Below are 24,745 nucleotides of genomic sequence, written 5' to 3'. Positions count from 1 at the left end.
TTTCTATCTACATAGCCAATGATCTACATCTTTTCCAGGGAATCGTTACAGTAAGTGTCTTTTGTATTGTCTTCAAAGCCTTTACATTTTTTCCTAAGTGTGGTGACCAGAATTGGTGCAATAATGTAGTTGTGCCTGAACCAACTTCATGTAACTGTTCATCATGAATGCTCCGGTACACTCTGTCTCTTGTAATAACTACTTTCTTAACCTGCCTGCCTTTACATGAACTATACACCTCTCAATCTCTCCAATCGTGCACATCTTTAAGAGGCATTCTTAAAGAGAATGCCTCTGCTCTCTGGCATCCAATTCACTCTCCACAATTTTAGGTCTATTCCTCCTTCTAAAGACACTGACTAACCTCCAACAACCAGCACATCCATTTTAGTATCTTTTCAAGGCCTTAGTCATTGTTGTTCAGAATTCTGGTCACGATGGTGCAAGCGAACAATGATTCCTCAGGTGACATCCTCCAGATAGCAAATCTTCCCATCGTTTCACTTTTTTTTTTAAAAACACCTTTTGCTTGTTGTCTTGTTTGTGTAATAGAAACTATCAGAGCTGTGAGGTACCGTTTGAATCTCGATCAAAGCATCCAGCACTGTGCTGTGTCCAAAAAACTGTCTCGTGGAGATCAGAGACGAGGGGCCAACAAGGTCCGAGAACACACGCAGACTCGTGGAAAAGACCAGAGGCAAGGCACAGGGACATGAACGAAGCGGCAGGGAAGATTGAAACGTTGGCGTGAAAGTGGAGGGGTCAGCAATGGCTCTCAGAGAGTGTCAGCAGCCAGATTGGCCCTGGATCAGCACGTTCAACCTGGATCAGCGGTCACCCTTTATGGAAGGATGAGTTTGTGTGGCTGCTCTCCTTGTACGCAGAGGAAGACATTTCTCATATTCTGAGATTCATGCGACTATTGGACTGTATGTTGGTTTCCTTTACTTTTTCAGTGTTTTCTTTCTTGTGGATGATTTGCGGGTCGGTGATCTATTTTTTTGTGTGGGAGAACGGGGTTGGGAATTTGGTGCTAGTGTCACTGTTCTTTGCGAGTGAGGGGGTTGTTGATTATTATCGCAGCTGTTTTTTTGCTGCGGGCAAGGGGGAGTTTTGAGGATCTGCGAGTTTTGCTTCTTTTGCAAGGCGGTTGGCGGGGAATTTATGTCTTCTTTCATCATCAGTATTTAATGGCTATCTGGAGTACACAAATATCAGAGTTGTATTATACATGCATACTTTGATAATAAACATTGAACGCTTTTCAGATCTATGTTCTGAACAAGCTCCCAACACTGGTGTCACACATTCAATCACTGTAACTGGAAGAGCCTTCAACCACTGACAAAATCCTTGAATACAGAACAATTTTCCCCAAAATTCCATCTTGCCTTTACTTGCATCTAAAATTCCCTCAATGCTTACTGTTTTGACTAATACTAACTTCCCAACTCTGACCCACAGGTACAAGACTCAGGCTACGTCCACACTAGACTGGGTAATTTTGAAAACACTGGTTTCGCGTAAAAACGATAGGTGTCCACACCGGGTGTTTTTGAAAATACCTCTGTCCACATTAAAAATGGGTATTTGGGCAAATCTCCTCCTACTGGGCATACGCAGGACACATCTACAGAAAACAAGTGAAGAGGAAACGGTATACTTGGTGTGCGTTTGTCCAGTTACAGACTAGAAAAATCTTAAAAGGAAATTGCCAAACGACGGACAGCTGTTGGCTCTTGCGCCGGAGGACTTAAAACTAAAAAAATACTGGAGCATATGGAGGCAACCGACAGGGAGTTCACGGACAGTCTGACCCGGCTGACGACGCACATTGAAAAACTGACCAACTCTGTTGCAGAGGGATTTGCAATGTTTAGGAAAATGACGGCTCTCCCCCACCCCCCATTCACTGCCTCAATACCAGCCTCACAGCCACTACAATAGCTACACATACGGACACACAGACCCCCGGGTGGCCCCACCAACATCTTCCCCACTCCCACAGAGGGGTCACCCTGGAAACATTTCCTGCAGCCATAGTCTCTTCACCGATGAAAGGGACGACAGCTACAACTAAATGCAATAAGGCTTGTTACTGGGCAAAAGTGAAATTTGCTGATACCTCATTTGCTTGCCTTTACTTTTGCCATGTCTTTCTGTATTATTTTGCTGTATTTAACATGAGCAATAAAACGAGTTATTGGGAAAAAGTGATTTTATTTTTACCTGAGTAAAAGTGAAACTTACAATTTTCCTTTTTTGGTCTTAATATTTTCACGTCTATGCCAAACATAAGCTACTACTTAAAAATGACATTTTGGAAGTAGTGACAATTGCACAAACAATACATTAATAAAGCACCTTGTTAAATGTTTAAAACATGTCTGCATCAGTGCTTATTTTGTATTTCCATACAATGTTACATTAAGCTGTTACACACCTATTGCCAGATATTGTTGTGGTGGTGTTGGAGGTTGCGTTCAAGAAAACAACAAACTACCGTGCTGCCGCCACCATCTGTTCCAGCACGTCAGACAGCGCTTTTAAAAAGCTCTGGTTACCCCGTACACACACCACCGCCCAACCGCCAGTTTCAGATTTACACACTCTGGAGACAGTTTTACACACTCTGGAGACAGTTTTAGAAAAGCTCCGTTTTTGGGGGGAGGAAAACGCAGTTTCAGTGTGGACGGAGGGTCGAAACAAAGCTTCAGCTACGGATTTATCCGGTCTAATAGCCTCAGACCATTTGCTTTCTAAGTGCGAAAACAAACATTTAATGTTTGCTGAAAATGCATTCAGTTTCCCCATTCAAATGCAAAAAACTCTGCTGGAAGAACTTGGCGAGTCAAGCAGCTACAGGGGTGGTAAAGGGATGTTCAATGTTTTGGATTGAGATCCTCCATCAGAACTCCAAATTTTGCTACAGATTCCAGCATCTACTGCTTCGTGTCTCTCACCATTGAAAATGTTGGCCTTTAGTCAAATCAGGCAACCCAAATACTACTGCTGCAATTAGGCCCAATGCATCTCGAGGAACAGCACTTCATCTCCTGTCTAGACATATTGCAGCCTTCTGGAGTTAACACCGAATTCTACAGCTTCAGACAACTTGATTTGTCAGAATCAGTGATATTAGCTCAGCTTGTTTGTCATTTCCTCTCCAACCACTCTGCATTTATTTTTCCACCCTCATAGTAGAGGACAAGCCCAATCTGACCTGCAGGCCACATCTTTCTATTCTTATTTTGCAGCTCCTACATTCCTTCATGTTCTTGCCCTCTAACCACTCCTATTCGTTTGCTGACCAGACAACTTTATTTACAGCTCATCTCAAAAGTCACACCAGTTTTACTCTGTCAGAAACACAGACCACTTCCGGCAATTTAACATGCTTCTCTACCTCCCTTCCCACAGATACTGGCTGACCTGTTGAGTAGGTTCAGTACTGCTTTTATTTACAATTCCCAACATTTGCAGGTTATTTTTTTGTTGATTTTCAGATAAACACTGCAGATTAAAAGGAGTGGTACCTAGGATCCACACAAATTAGGGGAATGGATAGGAGAAATGAAGCACTTTGGACTTGCAAACACAGCATGTTTTACAAAGGTCCAAGTCCATTTACTGATATATCAAAGATCATTGAGCTTCCATTGAAATTACCATAAGCACATATCACTAGAAAGACACTGAATATTTAATGGAAAATAATGTGCACTTATTATAAGTAGATATTCTTTACATGTAATAGTGTCCTTCCCTTTTCCAAAAGCAGAGTTGGTTTGCATATTTGCAGAGAGATAAAATGTTCTCAAATTGGTACTTTTAAACAATATATTCCTGTAATAGCATTGGTGATGTTTCCTGTTAATATCATTCTTAATGTTTTCACAAAAGAGCAAATAATTTAATAAGTTTAACCATAAATTCAATTTTTTAATTTTACAGATAAGCATTTCTTGAGGGTTCTATTTGTTTAGAACAAATTAAATAATTTCACTATAAATGTAAACTTTGAAATTGTTTCCAATAACGTTTTCTTTTATAAGTGTTTTAATCTAAGATTTACCCATGCAATGAATGACTGTTGACATTGCTAAAACACCTAATTGATAATGTGTAATATGACTAATATGCTAAATGTTAAATCTAGATTTTATAATTGTCACAAAAACATAAATGACTAACCAGTAATTTACAACAGCCCACTAGTTTGCTTATGATGAAGCATTGCTGTATGACTGTGTTCACCTGGGGGGGGGTCAAAAGTGGTGTGGGGGAGGAAATGTACTTGCAATTTTGAGAACCACTTTATAGTGAGGGCAAAAAAAAATCTAAACAGTCGAAGATCCATTGCTAAGTGCATCTGTGTCTTTGTGGAAACGGAGTGAATAGAGACCAGGTGCTTCCCTACAGGGAAGGAAGAAAACATCTGAGGCCAAGAGACAAACTGTTGTCTTTGCCTTTAGTCAGTGCATCACAACCCCAGGCATCGAATGACATTGTCACAGGGAAACCTACTGGAGTTTAGCTGCTGTCCTTTAATTGACTAACTGTTAGAGATCTATGTGTCACTTTCACTGATTAAACATATGGACTCAAGATGAACTAAGGTGTGTGGTCCAAGGTGCCTTATTACAAGTGAATTTAAGTACTGATGGAGTTTTTCTTCCCTCCCCCATTCTATTTTGTAGATTTTCCTTCCTTAAATCAATTTTACCATGTACTAAAAATATGCTTAATATTAATGCTGCACACTCTCCAGATCAATTTTCTGCAACCTTTGGGAAAATTTCTAATGATGATTACCTTCCCTGACAAAGCCTGACTAAGTGATTCTAATTTGTCAAAATAGAAATGGTACTGGGAGTTTGAGCAGGCCATTGCTTCACTGATTTTGTTTTAAATGCTTGCTGGTATGTTTAATCTTCATCAGCGGGTGGGATGGTGGATGAAAACCAGAAAAGTACACCCAACAGATGAGTGCTCAATTTTAACTGCTCACAGAATTTGCAAGCAAACTTTTTCAGGATGACAAATCTTTTTACCAGCCCAAATAACTTCATTGCATCAGCACAAAGCACAAGAATATTAACTAATCACTCCCTCATGATAATGCACCTGTCAACGAGATACCCGATTTGGGTCTAGCAACCTTTGTGTGATTATTCTTAAGTGGCAGACTATTAACATTGTAGCTTCAAAGTTAACCCATTCTTCTATTTATCTAGTATCCATACTTTCTAATGCTACTGGATGGGGTGGCATTGCAGCTTAGCTGTTAGCACAATGCTTTACAGTACCGCGACCGTGATTCAAATCCCACCACTGCCTGTAAGGAGTTTGCACATTCTCCCCATGACCATGTGGGTTTCCCTTGGGTGTTCCAGCTTCCTTCCAAAGACCAAAGATGTACTGCCTGGTGGGTTAGTTGGTCATTGTAAATTGTCCCATGATTAGGCTAGTATTAAATCGGAGGATTGCTGGGCAGCGTGACGAGGGAAGGAGGGAAGGAGGGAAGGAGGGAAGGAGGGAAGGAGGGAAGGAGGGAAGGAGGGGGAGGGAAGGAGGGAAGGGAGGAGGGAAGGAGGGAAGGAGGGAAGGAGGGAAGGAGGGAAGGAGGGAAGGAGGGAAGGAGGGAAGGAGGGAAGGAGGGAAGGAGAAGGAAGGAGGGAGGGGAAGGAGGGAAGGAGGGAAGGAGGGAAGGAGGGAAGGAGGGAAGGAGGGAAGGAGGGAAGGAGGGAAGGAGGGAAGGAGGGAAGGAGGGAAGGAGGGAAGGAGGGAAGGAGGGAAGGAGGGAAGGAGGGAAGGAGGGAAGGAGGGAAGGAGGGAAGGAGGGAAGGAGGGAAGGAGGGAAGGAGGGAAGGAGGGAAGGAGGGAAGGAGGGAAGGAGGGAAGGAGGGAAGGAGGGAAGGAGGGAACTTGGAATACTCGGTTTCTCCTCTCCATGGTCGAGGGTTCACAGATGCCAGTGAAATCTATGAGTGGACCTTTACACCACAAGATGATAGTTTTTATATTGAGAGGAACTAAATCATAAAGGAACCTCACTGAGCAGCTAGTTACATTAAATATCACATTCTTGCACGCAACTGACAGGAAAAGTACAGTAACTGGCAGGAACCATTGGGGTGCTGATGCACAGAGAGACTGTGGTGTGTAAGTTCATAGTTCCTAGACCAGGGGTCCCCAACCTTTTCATATTGACAATATTCTTGCGGACCGGCCAACCGGGGTGGGGCAGGAGGGTTGCCAACGTACCAGAGTAGCAGTCAAATATGTTGGGTTTACCCCGAGAAAGACTACAATGACCATGAAGCCTTGCGCGGGCACCAGTGCGCATGCGTAACTTGCGCATGCGTTTACGTGCCGATTTCTTAAAAATTGCTTTTGCCGATTCTGTTGGCGGCGGCGTGTGTTAATCACGACTGGGATATAGGTGATAAGTGGCTAATACACTCAATTTTGTTTCTAAAAGGGTTTATCTAACGAATTTAATATTAAACACACAGCGCATATTTTCCTCGCATGAATATAGCGATAAGACAAATATCAGGGGAGGACAGGGGAGCTTGAAGTGTTGAACGAACTTCCAGTAGAAGTGGTAGAGGCAGGTTCGATATTATCATTTAAAGAAAAATTGGATGGGTATATGGACAGGAAAGGAATGGAGGGTTATGGGCTGAGTGCAGGTCGGTGGGACGAGGTGAGAGTAGCGTTTGGCACAGACTAGAAGGGCAGAGATCGTCTGTTTCCGTGCTGTAATTGTTACATGGTTATATAAGTCACTTATAATAGCATCATAACATTTTAAGTAACGTTTGGATATCAAACACACAGCGCATATTTTCCTCGTATGAAAATATAAAATCATTGCAATGCACCAATATCGCCGAATCAGTGGGAGCCCTGGGCTTGTTTTCCTGCAACAAGACGGTCCTATCGAGGGGTGATGGGAGAACAGCGATACTCAAAGGGGGTTCCTTATGTCCAGTCTATTCCGCAATTTAGTTTTCATTGCATTCATTGCAGAGATATGTTGGAAATGGAAGCAACGTTTTCAGTGCTTTCGTGGCTATCTCAGGATATTCAGCTTTGACTTTGATCCGGAATGCCGGCAGAGATGTTATGTCAAACATACTTTTCAGCCCGCCATCATTTGCAAGCTCGAGGAGTTGATCTCCTTCCCGCGCTGACGTGGACGACGCGCGGGTAATGACCTCGCGTGTGTTCAAGCTCAACAGTGGGCGTGACAGGAAATGAGGAAAGGTGCAGCTGACTCATATCGCCAAATCATATCGTTTCCTTGTGGCCCGGTAGCGCATGCCTTGCGGCCCGGTACTGGTCCGTGGCCCGGTGGTTGGGGACCGCTGCCCTAGACAATGCCAGTGCGGAGGGTGCAGTGAAGAACACATTTAGCACTGCTGCCTTCATAGCCCAGGGCACTGAGTGCAAACACTGGGGCATCATGCTGCAGCTGTACAAAACATTGGAGCACTGTGTATAGTTCTAGTCACCACGATGCAGGAGGGATGTGCTAGCATTGAAAAGACAGGAGAGACTCACCAGGACATGATCTCAGGAAGGAAAGGCTTGTGTTGTAAGGAAAGATTGGACTGGCTGCACTTATTCTCACTAGAGGCTGAAGGTAGCTTCATAGAGGTCTACAAGATTGAGAGGCACAGATAGGGCAAGTAATCAGAATCATTTTCTCCCCAGGATAGGGTAGTCTAAAACTATAGGGCAGGGGTTTAAGGTGAAATTAGGAGGTCTGAGGGGCAACATTTTCACACAGAGAATGGTAATTATATGGAACAAGTGGCCACAGAGACACTTTAAAAAACATTTGGATAGGTACAGTGATAGGAAAAGAGTAGAAGGATATAGGCTAATGTAGACATGTGGCATTACCATAGACAGGCATCATGGTCAACATGGATGTCTTGGGTTGTAGGAACTGTTTCTGTGGTGTGTGTGTGTGTGTGTGTGTGTGTGTGTGTGTGTGTCTGTGACTCTAAAAACACACACTAGTCACCAGAAGCAAGAAACTCACATACTACTGACATCTGCCTGAATCTTGGTTTTAACACTTTAAAAAATAACTTAAGAGAATAAACTAACTTTTCTTGTTGCAACAACTGTTCTTTCCACTAACTGAAAGACATCAAGTCAATGACCATCATTTACAGCAATGTAGGGTGGAGGGGACACTCTGAAGTCAGTGCTGACCAACACACTGCAGCTGCAGCAGAGTTGCCTTACTTACAAGGGAAATAATCATCGAAAGATAAACACACGAGATTCTGCAGATGCTGGAAATCCAGAGCAACACACACACATAATGCTGGATGAACTCAGATCAGACAGCATTCATAACGTGAACACAACATTCTCCATGGTAACTATTTTTGAAATGAGGCCACTGCTATTGGAACAAATGCGGCAAAATTCTCAAATATGTCAAACCATTTTTATGTTCCAAATATAAATGATGAATGGAGAACAGCAGGGCTGCTTTCTTTTTCAAATGGCACTGTGGGGATTTCATTGCCACCCGAACTACTGGAATACACAATACAGTACTTTATTTCAAAGACGTACGCTGGATGTGATCACAGGTTACTTGCTTCTATTTTGGTACGACCTTCATTTTTATGATTAAGTTATTAATTTAGCCTTAGGTTAAAACACAGGTACAAAAATTTGATAGGACACTGGTGGCAGGCTGGTAACAATCTTCTTGTTGGTTGCTTTAATGGTGACTGGGGCTCAGGTTTACAAGGGTGCTGGCACTGAAAACAGATAATCCTTCTGCTGGGAGCACCCGTAGCACAGAAAGATAAAGAAACAGAGAGGAGCTCTGGGTCTCTCCCCGTCAACTGTTCTCCTGAAACAGTAACCTAAAAAGTGACAAAGGTTGTGTGTAAATTGAGTAAAACTTGCAACTGCACCAGAGAGAGAGAGTGAGTGGAAACTGGGCTTCACTGTGTTCAGTGACCAGTATGCATCTGTAACTCTGGCAAAAAGCACATTACAAAAACTCAGTTTTGTTTATCAAGCACTATCTTGAGAAATGTTATGGTATTTTATATAGATGGTTAATTTGTAATTTGATGCATTTCCTTTTCCATTCTAAATCAATATGACAGGAAAGCGAATAACTGGGTCAGCTTCCTGAGAGCAAAAGAGACTGCTGTACTAAACTGCAGGACAAAACAATGTCAATCCTCTACAGCTAAATAAACATCAACTTACATCCTGTTTACTCAAAAGTACATCAAAATATACAGACCAAGGTAAAACGCAGCACTACCAAATACTAACAAATGTAATTAACAATGTTGTCTTCAAAGAAAATAAATTCAGCATCTATTGATGTCATCCATAATACAATGGAAGTCATTGAAAGATACTCTTATCACTGCAGCCTAGAACTGATTAACTCAAGCACTAGATACAAAAGATGTCTTAACCAGATTTTGCATCAAAACTACATTGAAATACTGAGATCACAATAATCACTGAATATTGGCAATGACTCGCTCAGTCACTCAGCAAGGAGGTACAGAAGCATGAAGTCACATACAATGATTTGGGAACAGCTTCTTCCACTTTGCCACCTGATTTCTGAATGGACACTGAACCCATGAACACTACCTCATTACTTTTTTAATTTCCATTCTTGCGCTGCTTATTTAATAGATATATTTACTGTAATTCATGTTTTTTTTCTATTATATATTGCATTGTACTGCTGCTACAAAAACCATTTTCACGACATATGCTGGTGATACTAAACCTGATTCTGATGACAAATGTATGCCTCATCTATTCATATTTCACTTGACTTGCACATTTCAGTGCATTTCCACAAGCAGCATGATATAATTGTTTCCAAGAGGTCTAGTTTTCTCTCCTGATTGAATCAATCACCTTTCCTTTCAATAAAGCTCAACTTTACTCAAATTGAGAGTTCAAGTGGGGAGATTACAACGATTAGAAAGGCATTTACTTGGAGAGGAAAGCAGCACAGGGATTCAAGTTTCATATGAGCAAACGGGATTAGCGTGGATAGATATCACAACTGGCCCCGAGGTAGATGGCTATAAGATTAAGATATAGGAGAAAAATTAGGCTATTCAGCCCATTGAGTTTGCTCCATCATTCAATCACAGCTAATTTTTACTTTCAACACCATTCTTGCACCTTCTCCCCATACCCCTTAACCATGTTACCAATCAATTTCTGTGCTTAAATATCTATATGATGATTTCAAAAATTTGAGCTCCATAGTACTGTACAAAAAATGACAACAGGTGATCAAGCTCTTTCAAATTATTTCATGTTTACAACAAATTTTCATTTCAGAGATTTAGGGTCCTGATAGTTTTTGTACTTTCTATTCTCGATCCCTAACCCCAAATGCACTACATTACTCTTCCTCCTCCTCTCTGTATCTTTGCAAATTAAGATAAAACACTTAATTTCTTCTTTTCCCTGTTTTTTTTGAAACCAAGTGATGATGATTTGGTTTTCTGGTTGCACGGTTAAGCCTTGGTGATCTACTGCATCGTGTCCAAGCCTCACAGATTCTTCCCATTTATAGTACTAATTAGAATTTAAACATTTAGTCATCAATAACAGAAGGAACTTAACATTTTTATATGGATTTATTCTCCAAATCACATTCAAGGATGTAGGTTGATATGATTAGCTGGTCAGTACTATATAAAGGAAAATGAACTTTAGTTTTGTAAGTTATACTACAAAGCATTTCAGCATCATTTGACAAGAATACATTTTAGTAAATAAAGTTTAGTACTTCCTTTTTAATTCTCAAAATCTTCAGTGTTTTTCATAATTTAATCTAGAAGTTATTTTGTTCGAGATTTTTTAAAAAACTTACAAGTGTGACCTGCTACACATTCCTATACATAATGGTTTTATTTTAAACACATCTAATACATTACATGTCAAATAGGAAATAACAGATGACAAGACAAAAAATTCACAAAGAAATCCCTAGCTGCTTTTAAGTATTATGTGAAAATCTAAGTAATCACAGAAAAAGTAGTTGTCACAACCCAAGCATATTCTTAGGGAATTAAACCATACCTATGAATTGCAGGCCTGGCTGCCAACACCACATAAACTTGTACAACCTGTTCTGTTCCAAGACTGGATTGTCTGCAACCAGTTTAATCACTAGGGCTATCCTGAGTGAGGAGGGTGTGTCAACAATCAGTGGGGTTAAAAACAAGACCTGTCAAAGGGCAGTGAGATTTCCTTATCAATGCTGAGGAGATGGGTGCCACCAATCACACTGCATTTTTTTTTATATATGTAAAGCTATTGCACCTGACTAGTCAGGGCCTGGGTTTGCAATAGGGCAGAAAGGAGGTGTTTTTTTTTCAACCAGCAGGTAAGATGTATCAATAATCACAGTGTCATTGGGACTGGCCTGACTCAAACCATGGTCACTACATGAAAAATAACCCAACAAAATGTTTGAATGCATCGTTTAACAGTGGTGAAGGATCTTGCAAAATTTGACCAAGCTTCAATGACACTATTAATAAAAATAAAATTTATTTATATTGCTGCATCGGCAAGTTTGCGGCACTGGAAGCTCATGGCAGGGAGAGTTTCTTACTTCTACCATCTGCGTGAGATGTTGGGGCTATTGGGACTTTGAGACTTCTTTTTTAAACCGTGCCCATGGTCTGCTCTTATCAAATTATGGTATTGCTTTGCACTGTTGTAACTATATGTTATAATTACATAGTTTTTGTCAATTTTAGTCTTGGTCTGTCTTGTGTTTCTGTGATATCATACTGGAGGAACATTGTATCATTTTTTAATGCATGCATTTCTAAATGACAATAAACGAGGACTGAGTGTCCTTATAATCTAATCTAATATTCAATATGGAAATATAACTCAAGGGACTGCACAAGATACACAAGGCAGGAAAGATATTAGGATAGATGTCCAAAACCTTAATGAAGTTTTAAGAATCATACCATTTTAAGATGCATTCTACTATATTGACAGTGTGTACAAGTTTGAGCAATTTTCACAAATTACACACAACTCTTGGAGTGATAAATTCAATACATTATAGGCACTGTTGTCCATGCTGTGCAGAAAGGAAGTCATAGCAGATTTAGAACTGAATGTCTGTTATTCATTACAAAATGCAATTATGGTGCATTGAAGACACACCCAATTTTCTTTCTCAACAAGCCACAAAAAAATTCAACACCAAGACCACTAAAGCAAGTGCTAATCAATAGCACAAGGACTGGCGGGTTGCTATAATCAGGCAGATTAGCCAGTTGGACTATGTTTCAATGCTGCCAAGTAGACACAAGTTAACTGGATCACATTTCTTTCTAGGTCTATTCTTCTGCATGGCTTGAATGTGAACTCAAAATGATCATGAACAAAAAACAGTAACACTTATAAGAAAAACTTAATTAAAATAGAACTACCTGTTCTTTTTCCAAATCGTGATTTCCTACTGGATAGCATGCATCTAAAAACTTTTATTGCACTGACCAAAACATTATTTCTGAATTGGCAGTTACATGTCTGAAATGATGAGCATACAGTACCATTGGAGATTTCTCATGTTTTCTACAATTAACTATACAAATTACAGTGAATAGAACTCCTTAATGAAGGAATTTACAAGTTAAATTCCCGGATTGTCAAGGCAACCAGTTCTTTACTTTCCAAATCCAGCAACCCAGTCCCAGATATTTTAATCTGAACAAACATTATGAAAGCTTCCTAGTGTTAGAAGCACTGGTAGTAGATTTCCATAATTAAATTCACGCTGATCTTTTGATCTGGGAACAAAGCACTTTTAATACTGGCGCACCATACATCCCATACTTCAACCATCACTCACTGGGCTCTTAGGAAACCAGGAGTATATAATATACTGACCATTGCTAATGGCTACTGCTATCAACGTGACTGAAGCGGAGACAAATTGCGATAAGGGATCAATCTTAATGGGATGCAAAGGTTTAAAGTCTCACTTTCGGACAATTAAACATAAACACTGATCAAATCCAGACAGCACTGGATTCAACATAAAAGAAAACATTGAATGAGAGACTTCTTCACTTGGGCGACATTACAACTTGGTGCAAAACACTTACTCAGTAGTGGAAGACAATGTTCAATAGTTAAACTCAATGCCTTTATGTTGCCTTTTCAATGTTCCTTTCACTAAACTTAAATCCGTATCATTTTTATGCTGTTCAATGGAAAAATTCACCTTGAGCTGAAAGATTGAGAAGGGCAATCAAAATTTGGTCAAACCCATTGTAGAGAGGAGATGGGAAATATGAAATTCTAGAGTGTGGAATGAAGAGGACATGAAAAAGGCCAGGGTAGGAAGGTTGCAGATTCCAAGAGATGTCAGATTTAAAGACTGCACAGGATTACAGGAGTCAGCTGGGCAGGGCAACAAAAAGATTTAACGAAAAAATGTGGGGCTTGCATGGTAGGAATCTATGCAAAGCCCTGCAGTAACAAAACTTTATCATACACAAGGTGGCATATGAATGAGACTCATTTCAATTGATTTGAACCTGAGAAAAGGAAAGTAGTTTCCTTTAAATTAATATCAAGAAGCCACAAATCTGCTCTGGTGCGAATGGTCTTCGATGTATGGAGATGCTCTGACGTCTGGAGGCTTGCTGCAAAACCTCCTGATGGGCTTCAAGTATAGAGGAGTGCCCAAAAAAGTTTCAGATAAAATTAATTTGTGCACGAAACAAAATACTCCCCATCGAATAATATTTCAATTTTAAGTGTCAGGGTACCATGACTTAAAATAGGTTTGTGTGGCATAACACAGACAACGGAGGACCAAGCATTACCCCCTCCACAGTATGGGGTGCCTCAGGACCATGAATGGTAAAAACCTGTGGACTGCATTTAAAGGAAATCCTCCTTTGCAGGGAAGTAGAAGCATTACATCATGACATGTTTTCACAACAGAAGATACATCATGTCTGTTTGACTGAAAAACAGTAAGCTGGAGAACAATGCCTCCATAAAATTCATTCCAAGAACAAAAGCCTGTTAACAAACTGAGTTACCACTGGATCACATATTTCTCCAAAGTATCCTTCAATTCATTGATTTTTACCTTTCTGGGCTTTACTTTATCATGAAAGTCGTATTGCCCAATTCCTTTGCAACCAATTCCAAGCCACCAGGGAATTCCTTGTTTATCCTAAAACATACAAAAACAAAGAAGCTAATATTGTGAAAAAAATAGTTCTATCTGGCTTAAGTGTTTTTCTATTTTTGTCATTCAAAACCAGCAACAAATCTTGCTCAGTGATATCCCGGAGCAAGCAGATGCTTTACCAGTACAGATAGACATTTCATATTATAACCCATAATCCCAGTGGTCGGGTTAATGAAATTTTATTGCCGGCATTTGTCAGCCTGTTATTCACCATCATTACACTGTGGACAGGGTCTTCTGGATTTCCATATGTGCAGATTTGTGTGGAATTCCCAATGTTATTGTGATTCATTGCTTCTCCACAAGTTTTACAGACTTTTTTTAGCGTAGTCCCGATAAGTCAGTTATCTGACAAATTTCAGGCACTCGTCAACTATCCTTGGTATAAAATCTTCAAAAACGTTAGACTTTGCTGCATAAGCAGTGAGCTTTTAATGGTACACATTGCTGTAACTGTAGGCAAATATTTTGGCACTAAAGATCTCAGCACTAATTCCAGATATTTAAAAATATTTACATTAATATTTCAGCTGCCCACTTAAATTCTAGCTTGTGAAGGATTTAAAATATTAATTCAAAATCTCACGTTTTCCTTAGCGATATGCTGTTGGTGATCAGCTGCTCTGCTGGCTCAATGACATCACCGTTACTGATTGTGCAATAGTAAATAACATTGGGAAGCTCACACTAAAGAGATCTTTGCTGACTTCAGTGAAAGCACCTGCAGCAAACTCTGGCACCTCATGGCTGACTTCAAAATCCAGGGCACTGTCAGAGAAGTGCAACGTGCCTTTGGTATTGCTCACCACTAGACATTCTGCTGCAGAAATATTTCTTAATAAAATTAAACCTCCACAAAGCATCAACACTTACATCACTTATTACACTGTGGAGCAGACTCGATGGGCTGAATGGCTTAATTCTGCGACTGAGTCTCATGGTCTTGCATGTTGATCTGTCCATTTCCATTTGCGTGAAATGACATGGACTAGATTTTGCCATTACACTCTAGCACACAAGACTGCAGACCAACCTACAAGGATGAGAAAGATGCCCTGCGAGAAGGGCCATACGTGGAGTGATTTTTGGGCTGTTCCGGTCCAACAGTAGATGCCCGTTGTTCATTGACGGATATTGCTGGGGCTAACTGGAGGGGACCATGACTTCAATCTATAACTTTCCTGAACAGGACTGACACTGCAACTCAGTGCTGGAACTAAAGCTAATCCATTATTAACCCTGCCATTACTGATTATTGTGATCAGAAAGTTAAAAATATGAACTATCCGGTTCCATCTTTAAATAGAAGACCAACATGAACGGCCAACATATGAACGAGCTTCCACAATTATTAAATTCACAAGTCTGAATATATACATACATTGGTTTTTACAGGTAGCCAAACTAGTTTCCTCCCTCTTAATTTTAGTAATTGCTCTTTGGAACTTTTGGTGCTATTTATTACAGTACAGATATGGTTATATTATTGAGTAATTTTGTGTATTTTCTGATTTATGGACTTCTGTAAAAACTAAGCTTGTTCATTACCTGCAAATAGCTTATAGAATATTAAATAAGTTTCCACACGATCTGTGCTGCCAGCAGGTGATGTACCTTGTTATTACATGCAGACTTGGGGCAGACTTCAATGGCAATGCAAATCCATCAAAATCTCCAGTACAGTAAGTTCTTTGACTCCAAAAGCAACTGACTGATGTTTGGTTCAGTTTTTTTTATACAAAAGATAAGCAATTTGTAGTTGGCATAAAAATTTTTAACATTAATGCTTAATTTGTACCTAATTATGAAACACTTTTCAACTAATTAAAAACACAGCTTTCAATTGGCACTCAACTTTGCTTACTCAGGTCTTCTTGGTAAATGTTCTAGAGTCTACACAAGCAACCCATTAAATCATGTTAGTTTGAATGTTACAGCATATAACCATGATATCTGTAACAGAAATAACAAAATCTATTAAGTTGAACATAATGGGCTTTAATTATCCCACTCTACAGCTCCTACAAAAAAAGTCTGTACCTTCTATCAAATTTATATTCAATATTTAAATTCAAACAAATTGACATTCAACAGTCAAACGTTTTCAAACTGAGGACAAAAATTTGTTCACACTGAACTGCATGTCACAATAGGAAGAACTGTGATATTGGCATCACATTGTACATCCTTCCCATTTCCTTAATATTAACAGAGCTGTACACAGTGGAATCTGGTTAAATGGGACAACATAAGGATCAGTATATTTTGGCCCAATTAAGAGGCTGCCCCAATTAGCTGAAGTTTCATGGAAATAGCTCAAAAAAGACACTACAGTTTAACTGAGAAACATGTATTTAAATGAAATACAGAACAAACTAGAACACTACCAATGTGACTGCAGTACTATAAACTGTTAGTTCCTAATAGTTTGAGGGCAGAGTTCATACAGTGTATGATGCCATCTTCTTTTGATGACTGTAAATGAATGAAAATTGGTGCAGATAATGGACTGACTTCATTGCCTTCCTGCAGGTAGTAGTGTTAAAAGTCACTGCTTTTTAGTTCTGTGTCAGTCAGTCCCAATATGCATCTAACGCTACTTTAAAACTATTTATTTATTGAAATACTGTGCGGAATAGGCCCTTCAGCCCTTCGAGCCATGCTGCCCAGCAATCCCAATTTAATCTGAGCCTAATGATGAGACAATTTACAATGACCAATTAACCTACCAACCGGTACATCTTTGGTAGATGTGAAACTGGAGCACCCAGACGAAACCCACGTGGTCACGGGGAGAAAGTACAAACTCCTTACAGGCAGTGGCGAGAATTGAACCTGCGTTGCCTGTACTGTAAAGTGCTGTGTTAACCACAACGCTACCATGCCATCCTACTGTTCTCTCCAAGGACGGTGTAGTATCTAATGGCGGCACAAGTGCACATGACTGACGTTAGTTAGAAAATGTTTTATCCTCCAAATCTCCATTTATATCATAACATTTTTCTCCATTTTTATCATGACATTTTTCTTGAATGTCTATACCTTCAACTTCTTAGTAGTTCCTAACTTGAATACCGAAATCAGTCATTCCATTTTCACTCCTGGCCATTTTTCACATCTCCAAGCCCGAATGCTTGAAACCACAGTGAGCAAAACAGTTCTGAATTGTCTTACTGCTTACTTCTCAGCAGCTATCAATGACAAAAACCACTACTTTTGAACACAAACACACATGACTGATGCTGGTTAGAAACTGTTCGCCAACAGTCTCCCATCCCAATTAAGCGGCATCGTGTCCCAAATAAATGAAGGAAATCCTGACTATTTTCTCAATTAAGTTTTTGCTTGTTATGAGTTATGTCAAATAAGCGGCCGCTCCGATTAACCAATGACCCAATTAACCAGAACCCACTGTATTAGTATTTTCATGGGGAAGTGATTTATTGTATCCAGTTAGCTGCTGCCACTGTAGGTGATCATCTGCTACTACGTCTTCATGTACTTTAAAGGATCACACAGCCATTTCAGTAAAATTAGTCAATTTGAGTGTGAAGAATTAACATCTAAAGGAACAATCCCATTGCAATTACTTCACCAATAATGTTCTTTAAGATTAAAATTGAGTACTCAACAGCTGCCTTCCAAGTGTCTTAAGAAGCCAATAAAATGTCAAATATTTCACTTCGCTTGTGCATTTGACCTCAGATTCAATTTCTCAATTACATCACTTTTTATTCTCATAATTACTGCACCAGTTGTACTTTACATCCACAGCAGCTTTGACATTAATTACCCTGCATTTGCTGCTGCTTGTGATGGGTACACCTCCATACCATGCACACCTAAACGTTGGTTAAAAAAAGACAAATAGCCATGTGGCAAAATCACTTTAAAAAAAAAGATTAGGTAGTAACACTTCAAAGTGACATATTCTGTTTTATGATATTTAATACAAATGCATAAATACAGTTACCTGCAATGTTGATTAAATCCCTGATTTTTCATGGCTTTACTTAAAAAGACACTGCTAGAACTTATGTAGTTCATTATATTATGTATGTGTCCATTTTCATCATTTTGAAATAGAATAGTGATAAATCTGAAACATAATTCCATCTTCAGTTTCTCATCTACAACATCTGTTAACTTCTTAAAAAGATGCCAAAGGTGGGGGCAGAGACTGCATTGTGTATGATGCCAACTTCCTTGGGCTACAGTTCAACTGTTATTCCCTCTGTGTATGCAGGTATAATGGATGCCCTGTACAGTTGAATAATGTAGTTGTTGGCATAAAAACTGGTTACATTCTTACATTACAACATCAGGTCTGTGTGTAAAGAAACACTTTGGATCTAGTGATCGTACTTCCATTTGTTTCCAGATAATTATGGAGAAGGATTGGACTGGTCCTCAGGTTGAGATTCTAAATTGGAGAAAGGCCAATTTTGATGGCATCAGAAAAAATCTGATGGGTGTGGAATGGGATAGACTATTTTCTGGCACAGAGATGTTTGGTAAGTAGGAGGCCTTCAAAAGTGAAATATTGAAAGTACATAGAGTGCCATAAAAAGTATTCACTCCCCTTGGAAGTTTTCATGTTTTATTGTTTTACAACATTGACTGGGGGCGTAATGGACAGTTAGACAAACTATCAAAGCTTGCAGCGAGATCTGGACTAGCTCATGAAAAAATGTGCTGAATAATAACAGATAGAACTGACTGTGGACAAGGGTGGAGTGTCGCACTTTAGGAGGACAAACCAGGGTACGACTTACACCGTGAGCAGTAGGGCACTGAAAACGGTACAACAAAGGGATCTGGGAACGCAGATCCATAATTCCTTGAAAGTGTTGTCACAGGTAGGTAGGGTCGTAGAGAGAGCTCCTGGTGCATTGGCCTTCATAAATAAGAGCACTAAGTACAGGAGCTGGAATGTTACGTTGAAATTGTACAAGGCATAGGTAAGGCCTAATTTAGAGTATTCTGTGCAGTTCACCTACCTACAACAGGAAAGATATCAATAAGATTGAAAGAACAGAGAAAATTCCCAAGGAAGTTGTTGAGACTTGAGGACCTCAGTTGTTGGGAAATGTGGAACACAATAGGACTTTATTTCCTGGAGCAAAGGAGAATGATGGGAGACAATTATTCAAAATTATGAGGGGTACAGATAGCATAAATGCAAGCAGGGTTTTCCACCCAGGTTCTACTGAGACTAGAACAATAGTTAAAGGTGAAAGGTGAAATATTTAAGGGGAGCACGAAGGGGAACTTCTCCATTCAGTGTGGTGCAAGTGTGGAATGCAGAAGTGGTGGAAACGTGTTTGATTGCAACATTTAAGGGATGTTTCGATACAGACATTCATGGGAGGGGTGTGAAAAGCTATGGTCCAGCTGTGATCCAGGTAACACAACAGCTGGGCATGGACTAGAATGGCCGATCGGCTTGTTTCTGGTGCTGCGATGCTCAATGGTTGTAAGATCACACTCCAATTGTATTTCTTTGATATGAACTGTATTCCAATATGATGAAATGGTAAAAGGCTACAATAATGCTTGCTTGCCCAAAGCACGAAAGAACAGTGCATTAAACAACAAACCACAATTTACGCCTTTGCAAAAAGAAAGGCAGAGGAGACAAGGAGAAATAAAAGGAAAGAATCAACAACTTTGAGTGAAATTGTGTTTCATGTCACTGGGGCAAACATTCCATTGTGGTGGAATGAAAACAAAAAACCACAGGACTCGCTCAGCATGAAAGCAATAAGCAGGAGAGCCTTTAGTCAAACCAAAATCATTTCCCCCATTACAAATTGCGTGTTAAAAGCATGCAGTATCAAGCAAATACTTTCAATACTAACCTTTACTCCATAGTAATGAATACCATAAGTAGGAAGAGCTTCCACTACGGTCATATAACTGAAAAATAAATAGTGTTAATAAGCTAAATGCAAAATACCTCATCCAATACAAAAATCAAAGTATAGTAGCAACTCAATTATTTGACTGCACTAATTAAGTTAGACAAAGAATTAACTTACAAGTGCTTTTATTAAAGCAGGGAACTGAAAAATAGTCTGCACTGGAATGTGAAGTCAGATAACATTTTCATTATCTGCTTAATCTCTTACTTCTTGGGTTAAATAAAAACAGATGTAAACATCATGATAACAGTTCTTCCACTGAAAGGGCAATATTAGTTCTTTACAAAGAAGTACATAGGCCAACATGAAGTATCTTTGTTGTCACCAACAAGCGTTAAAACGTGTTCCTGTTGGTCAAAGTCTTGTTTTGAAAAAATCACATCCATGGATTATTGGAGTATTAACAAGAACAGAGAAAGCAGAAAACCCAGCCACCGTCTCATCTGATTATAAATTTGACTGCACCATTTGAGTATATGCCCAACGGAACCACAGTACTATTTCACAGGCAGGGATAAAGTACAATCCCATTAATACTTTTAATTTTGTGAAATTTACCCTTCTGTGGTTTGAGTCAGAAGGACAACAGCACAGGAAGATTCTTTGCACAAACTGTTTCAAAGGGCTTGCATCTCAGTTTGCAAATGAAAGTTGATAAATGATCGTCATAATGCAGGTACTGAGTTTCCATTTGTTGTCATCAAGCAGTGAGCAATAATACCCTGAAATCAAATTACTAGATGATCACAGTGCATGGATTTTGCCAGATAATGCAATTAGTAGCATGGATATAAATCAGGTATTGTCAACCAAAGTGTTCTGAATGCAGAGCTTCTCAGATTTGATTTGCCTGTTGCAAATACTACAGAATAAGTTATCTTCTGATAGTTTTATTATGATGCATGTATAGTTTTCAGAGATCATTTTCCTCTCACTCAATGATCAAACAAAGTATGCTACCTTTCAAAATCTGTCAGCTGAAATGTATTCTGTATATTCAAAGATCTACAAGAGTTACAAAGTGGTTTTATGGATGCTAAATATTATCCTCACACAAGTGGACGTAACAGGAAGGCCCATGACATGCCTCCAAAGTCCTGGCTGCTGATCCTATCTGCACAATTTAATAGTTAAGTAAATTACACCTGCCGGCTGGGTAGGGACTATGATTCTGGTGGACGGACACTGGGGGTAAAGAAGTATATTCTATATACTAAAGTCAATTGCTGTGTTGGGTATTAAATTTTGGCAAAAAAAAGAAATGAAAGTCTGAACAATTCCAAGTGATACTTTAACTCTGAGTTTGAGCATGTAAGGTGCCTGTGCAAGTTAAACACTGTAGCTTTGTTAAATGTTTGCTAATAGCAGCTGGATTCTTACACTGTAGACTTGTTAAATGTTTGCTGATAGCAGCTGGATTCCTTTTGGCCTCAGGCACTAGTGGCACGAGAACAAAAGACCGAAGGATATATCTGTCTCTACAAGTCTCTCAATCTTTGTGGATTGGTCCCCTATTTATTGAGGCAACTTTCGCTCAGACCTTGGGACTTCACCTAGACCCAGGAATCACAATTAGGAAGGACCCAGCGAGACCTCACGAGTTGGAGCTTGGAGCTCCCCCAACAGCGACAATCAAGTGGAGACTAAGAATCATGAGCCCTGAAATCTTTGTAGCTTATTATATAGAATTTAGTGTGTTTTATTTGTGCTTTTCTGATTTACAATAATATATTAGGCTTGTGCTTGCATGCTTATTACATTTCCTGGACACCCGAATTGCTTTGGGTCAGATCGCTGGAATTCAGAAGGATAAGGGGGATCTCATTGAAACCTTTCAAATGTTGAAAGGCTTAAACAGTAGATGTGGAAAGGATGTTTCCCATGGTGGGAAGAGTCTAGGACAAGAGGACACAGCCTCAGGTTAGAGGGGCGCCCTTTCAAAACGGAGATGCAGAGAAATTTCTTTAGCCAAAGGATGGTGAATTTGTGGAATTTGTTGCCACGTACAGCTGTGAAGGCCAGGTCGTTGGGTGGTTTGAAGGCAGAGATTGATAGGTTCTTGATTGGACATGGCATCAAAGGTTACGGGGAGAAGGCCAGGAACTGGGGTTGAGGAGGAGGAAACAAAAAGGATCAGCTTTGAATGAATATTGAATGCTGGAGCAGACTCGATGGGCCAGATGGCCTAACTCTGCTCCTACATTTTAATGTCTTAATCCATCCCATTACAACTGCAAGCACATTATGACTGTGTAACAAGAAAACCAGAAAACAGAAATTTCTTTTTATACCTTAAAGATATGAAAATTTGCATTTGTCAATCACTGAACTACTATGTAGCCAACATTTTGTTGACAAACAGCATGTAAATATTGCTGGAGCTATGTTTTACTGCTAAGTACATCAAATCTATCATTTGAATTGGCCATTAGAAAATTGGCTAACTGAAAAATCTATGCACCTGTTGCAAACTTGCATTACCTGCCAGACTTGGAAATGCTCAACTCTTAAAGTTGGAACTTTTGATTATGATGGTGAGTGATTATTGGTGAGGTGAACAGGGAATATTCCAGAACCACAACAAAACGGTATCAAGTGCAGAAGAAGCCATGAAGAAATTAGAAGCCGGGGAAAATAAATAGTGAATTGGAGATGTCATTGTTGCCTGGCTCTTGCTCCACACAAAACATTTAGATGAACAGTGAGAAGATAGTCTGCAGGCTTCCACTAATGCTTAAAATTAGATAGTAATTTTTTTTTAAAAATGAGTTTTACATGAAAATAGGACTTAGCTTCCACTCCCTAAGCACCAGGTAGTTGTTACATTACACAAACGTGCAGGTGTCCTCTCTCTTGGTTCCCAAATTCTCCTTGGTGATGGAAGCCTTTGCTGAGGCATTCACCCAAGGTTTTCTGTCCTTTCACCCAAGCAAGAGGAGGTCCCATATACATTTACACTCTTTCTCCTGGGGGACAACTGTCAGAATCATTATCAAGTCTGATATGTCTCTTTCCTCACTCAGAAACACCTAGGCTGGTGCTTGTGACTGATGAATTCAATAGGGTTGAGGAACCATGTTTGGAATTTTATTTCGCGGGCCCATATGACCAAGGAATAAGTTGTCTCTTTTTTATTTAGATACATCTCCGTGTTGTGATAAATGTAACAATGGAGAAGCTTCACTCATTCATATGTTTTGGACATGCCCGAGTTGGAAAATATTGGAAAAAAGTATTTCAAACTTTTTTGGTACTTTTCAAAGTAAACTTTAAGCCTGATCCTTTGACCGCTTTATTTGGTATTGTTGGAGGAAAGGATATTATTTTGGAGTCATCTGACTTGCTCATTTTGGCTTTTATTTCTCCTAAGGCCAGAAGGACGCTTTTGCTTAAATGGAAAGATGCGGCTCTTCCTATTCACGTTCAATGGCTACATGATGTGATGTCACGTTTAAATTTAGAAAAGATTCGATGTTCAATCTTTGAATCTCGCCGAGACTTTCAAACATTGTGGGGACCTTTTTGGAATTATTTTCAAAACCTTTGACTTGTTGTTAAAGCACAGATTATGACTAATAATTTTCTTCCCCTTTTTTTCCTTTACTAATCAGCTTTGCTCTTGGTACTGGGTTAGATTTTTCTAATATAATAAAATTACTATATTTCAATGTTACAAATTAATTAATCTGTATGAATATAGGGTAAGGAGTCTTTATATTCATTTTAGTATAATGTATTGATATATTTTTTCTTGTACTCTGATTTCTTATATATAAAATTAATAAGAATATTGGAAAGAGGAATTTTATTTCGTGCACACTTTTTGATTGAGTCACCTCGTCATCCATTAAGCAGTGTCATTGCCAAAGAGAGATTCAGCATGGAAATAGGCTCTCAGCCCACTGGGTCTGGCCCTTCCATTCCCATCAACCCTCTCTAGATTCTACCAGTCACAGGGAGAACGTGCCAACTCCACATGAACAACAATCTGTGCTGTTCACCCTGTTCAGTTTCTCAGTCCCCATTCCATGTAAATTACAGGTGCTGTCCAAACTGAGCAATAAACATTTGCTTACTTGACAATTGCCTGTCCTCTGCTGAGTCCTTTGAGTTTTTTATAGTGGTCAATCACTCGATCTTCGCTGCAAGAACAAACATACCATTTTAGTCCAAACAAATAAGGAACTCCCAGACAGGACAATATGTTCAACCGTGATGCCACACACTGTGTGTGGCTTGGATCATTTGTTAACTTAATAAAACAGATCTTATTCTGTCCAGTAAGCAAGTGGCTGCCATGCAGAAAATTCTGTCTGGTCTAATGTCATTTTAACTAAATAGAATAAGTTTGCATCGTTCATTCCATTGATTCTGAAACAAACGAGCTGAGCTCACACAAGTCAGTTCATATTCAATAACTAATTTGGCAGGAGATATTTTCAGGCTATCATATAAACTTCACTACTGCCAAAGAAATCAAAGGATGAAGTTGCTTTTATTTTGTAGCTTTCATGAACTGAGAACTTAAGAAAAATCTTTT

The 24,745-nt window shown here is 39.4% G+C and overlaps 1 protein-coding gene across 3 annotated transcripts in view; it reads right to left on the bottom strand.

The window, feature by feature from the left end:
• LOC134356790 (FERM domain-containing protein 4B-like) overlaps positions 1-24,745 on the bottom strand; it is a 222,682-nt gene that overhangs the window by 35,527 nt on the left and 162,410 nt on the right. For all 3 annotated transcript variants that reach the window (XM_063067932.1, XM_063067933.1, XM_063067934.1), the window contains 3 exons: positions 24,282-24,347; positions 20,143-20,200; positions 14,177-14,263 (listed from right to left, as the gene is read on the bottom strand). In XM_063067932.1, coding sequence (XP_062924002.1) covers positions 14,177-14,263; positions 20,143-20,200; positions 24,282-24,347 — 211 coding nt within the window. The remainder of the gene's footprint in view (positions 1-14,176; positions 14,264-20,142; positions 20,201-24,281; positions 24,348-24,745) is intronic.

Source organism: Mobula hypostoma, chromosome 15 (assembly GCF_963921235.1).
Source record: "Mobula hypostoma chromosome 15, sMobHyp1.1, whole genome shotgun sequence".
In the NCBI taxonomy this organism is placed as follows: domain Eukaryota; kingdom Metazoa; phylum Chordata; class Chondrichthyes; order Myliobatiformes; family Myliobatidae; genus Mobula; species Mobula hypostoma.
The sequence above is the reverse complement of the archived record's forward strand: the minus strand, read 5'-3'. Positions and strand labels throughout refer to the sequence as shown.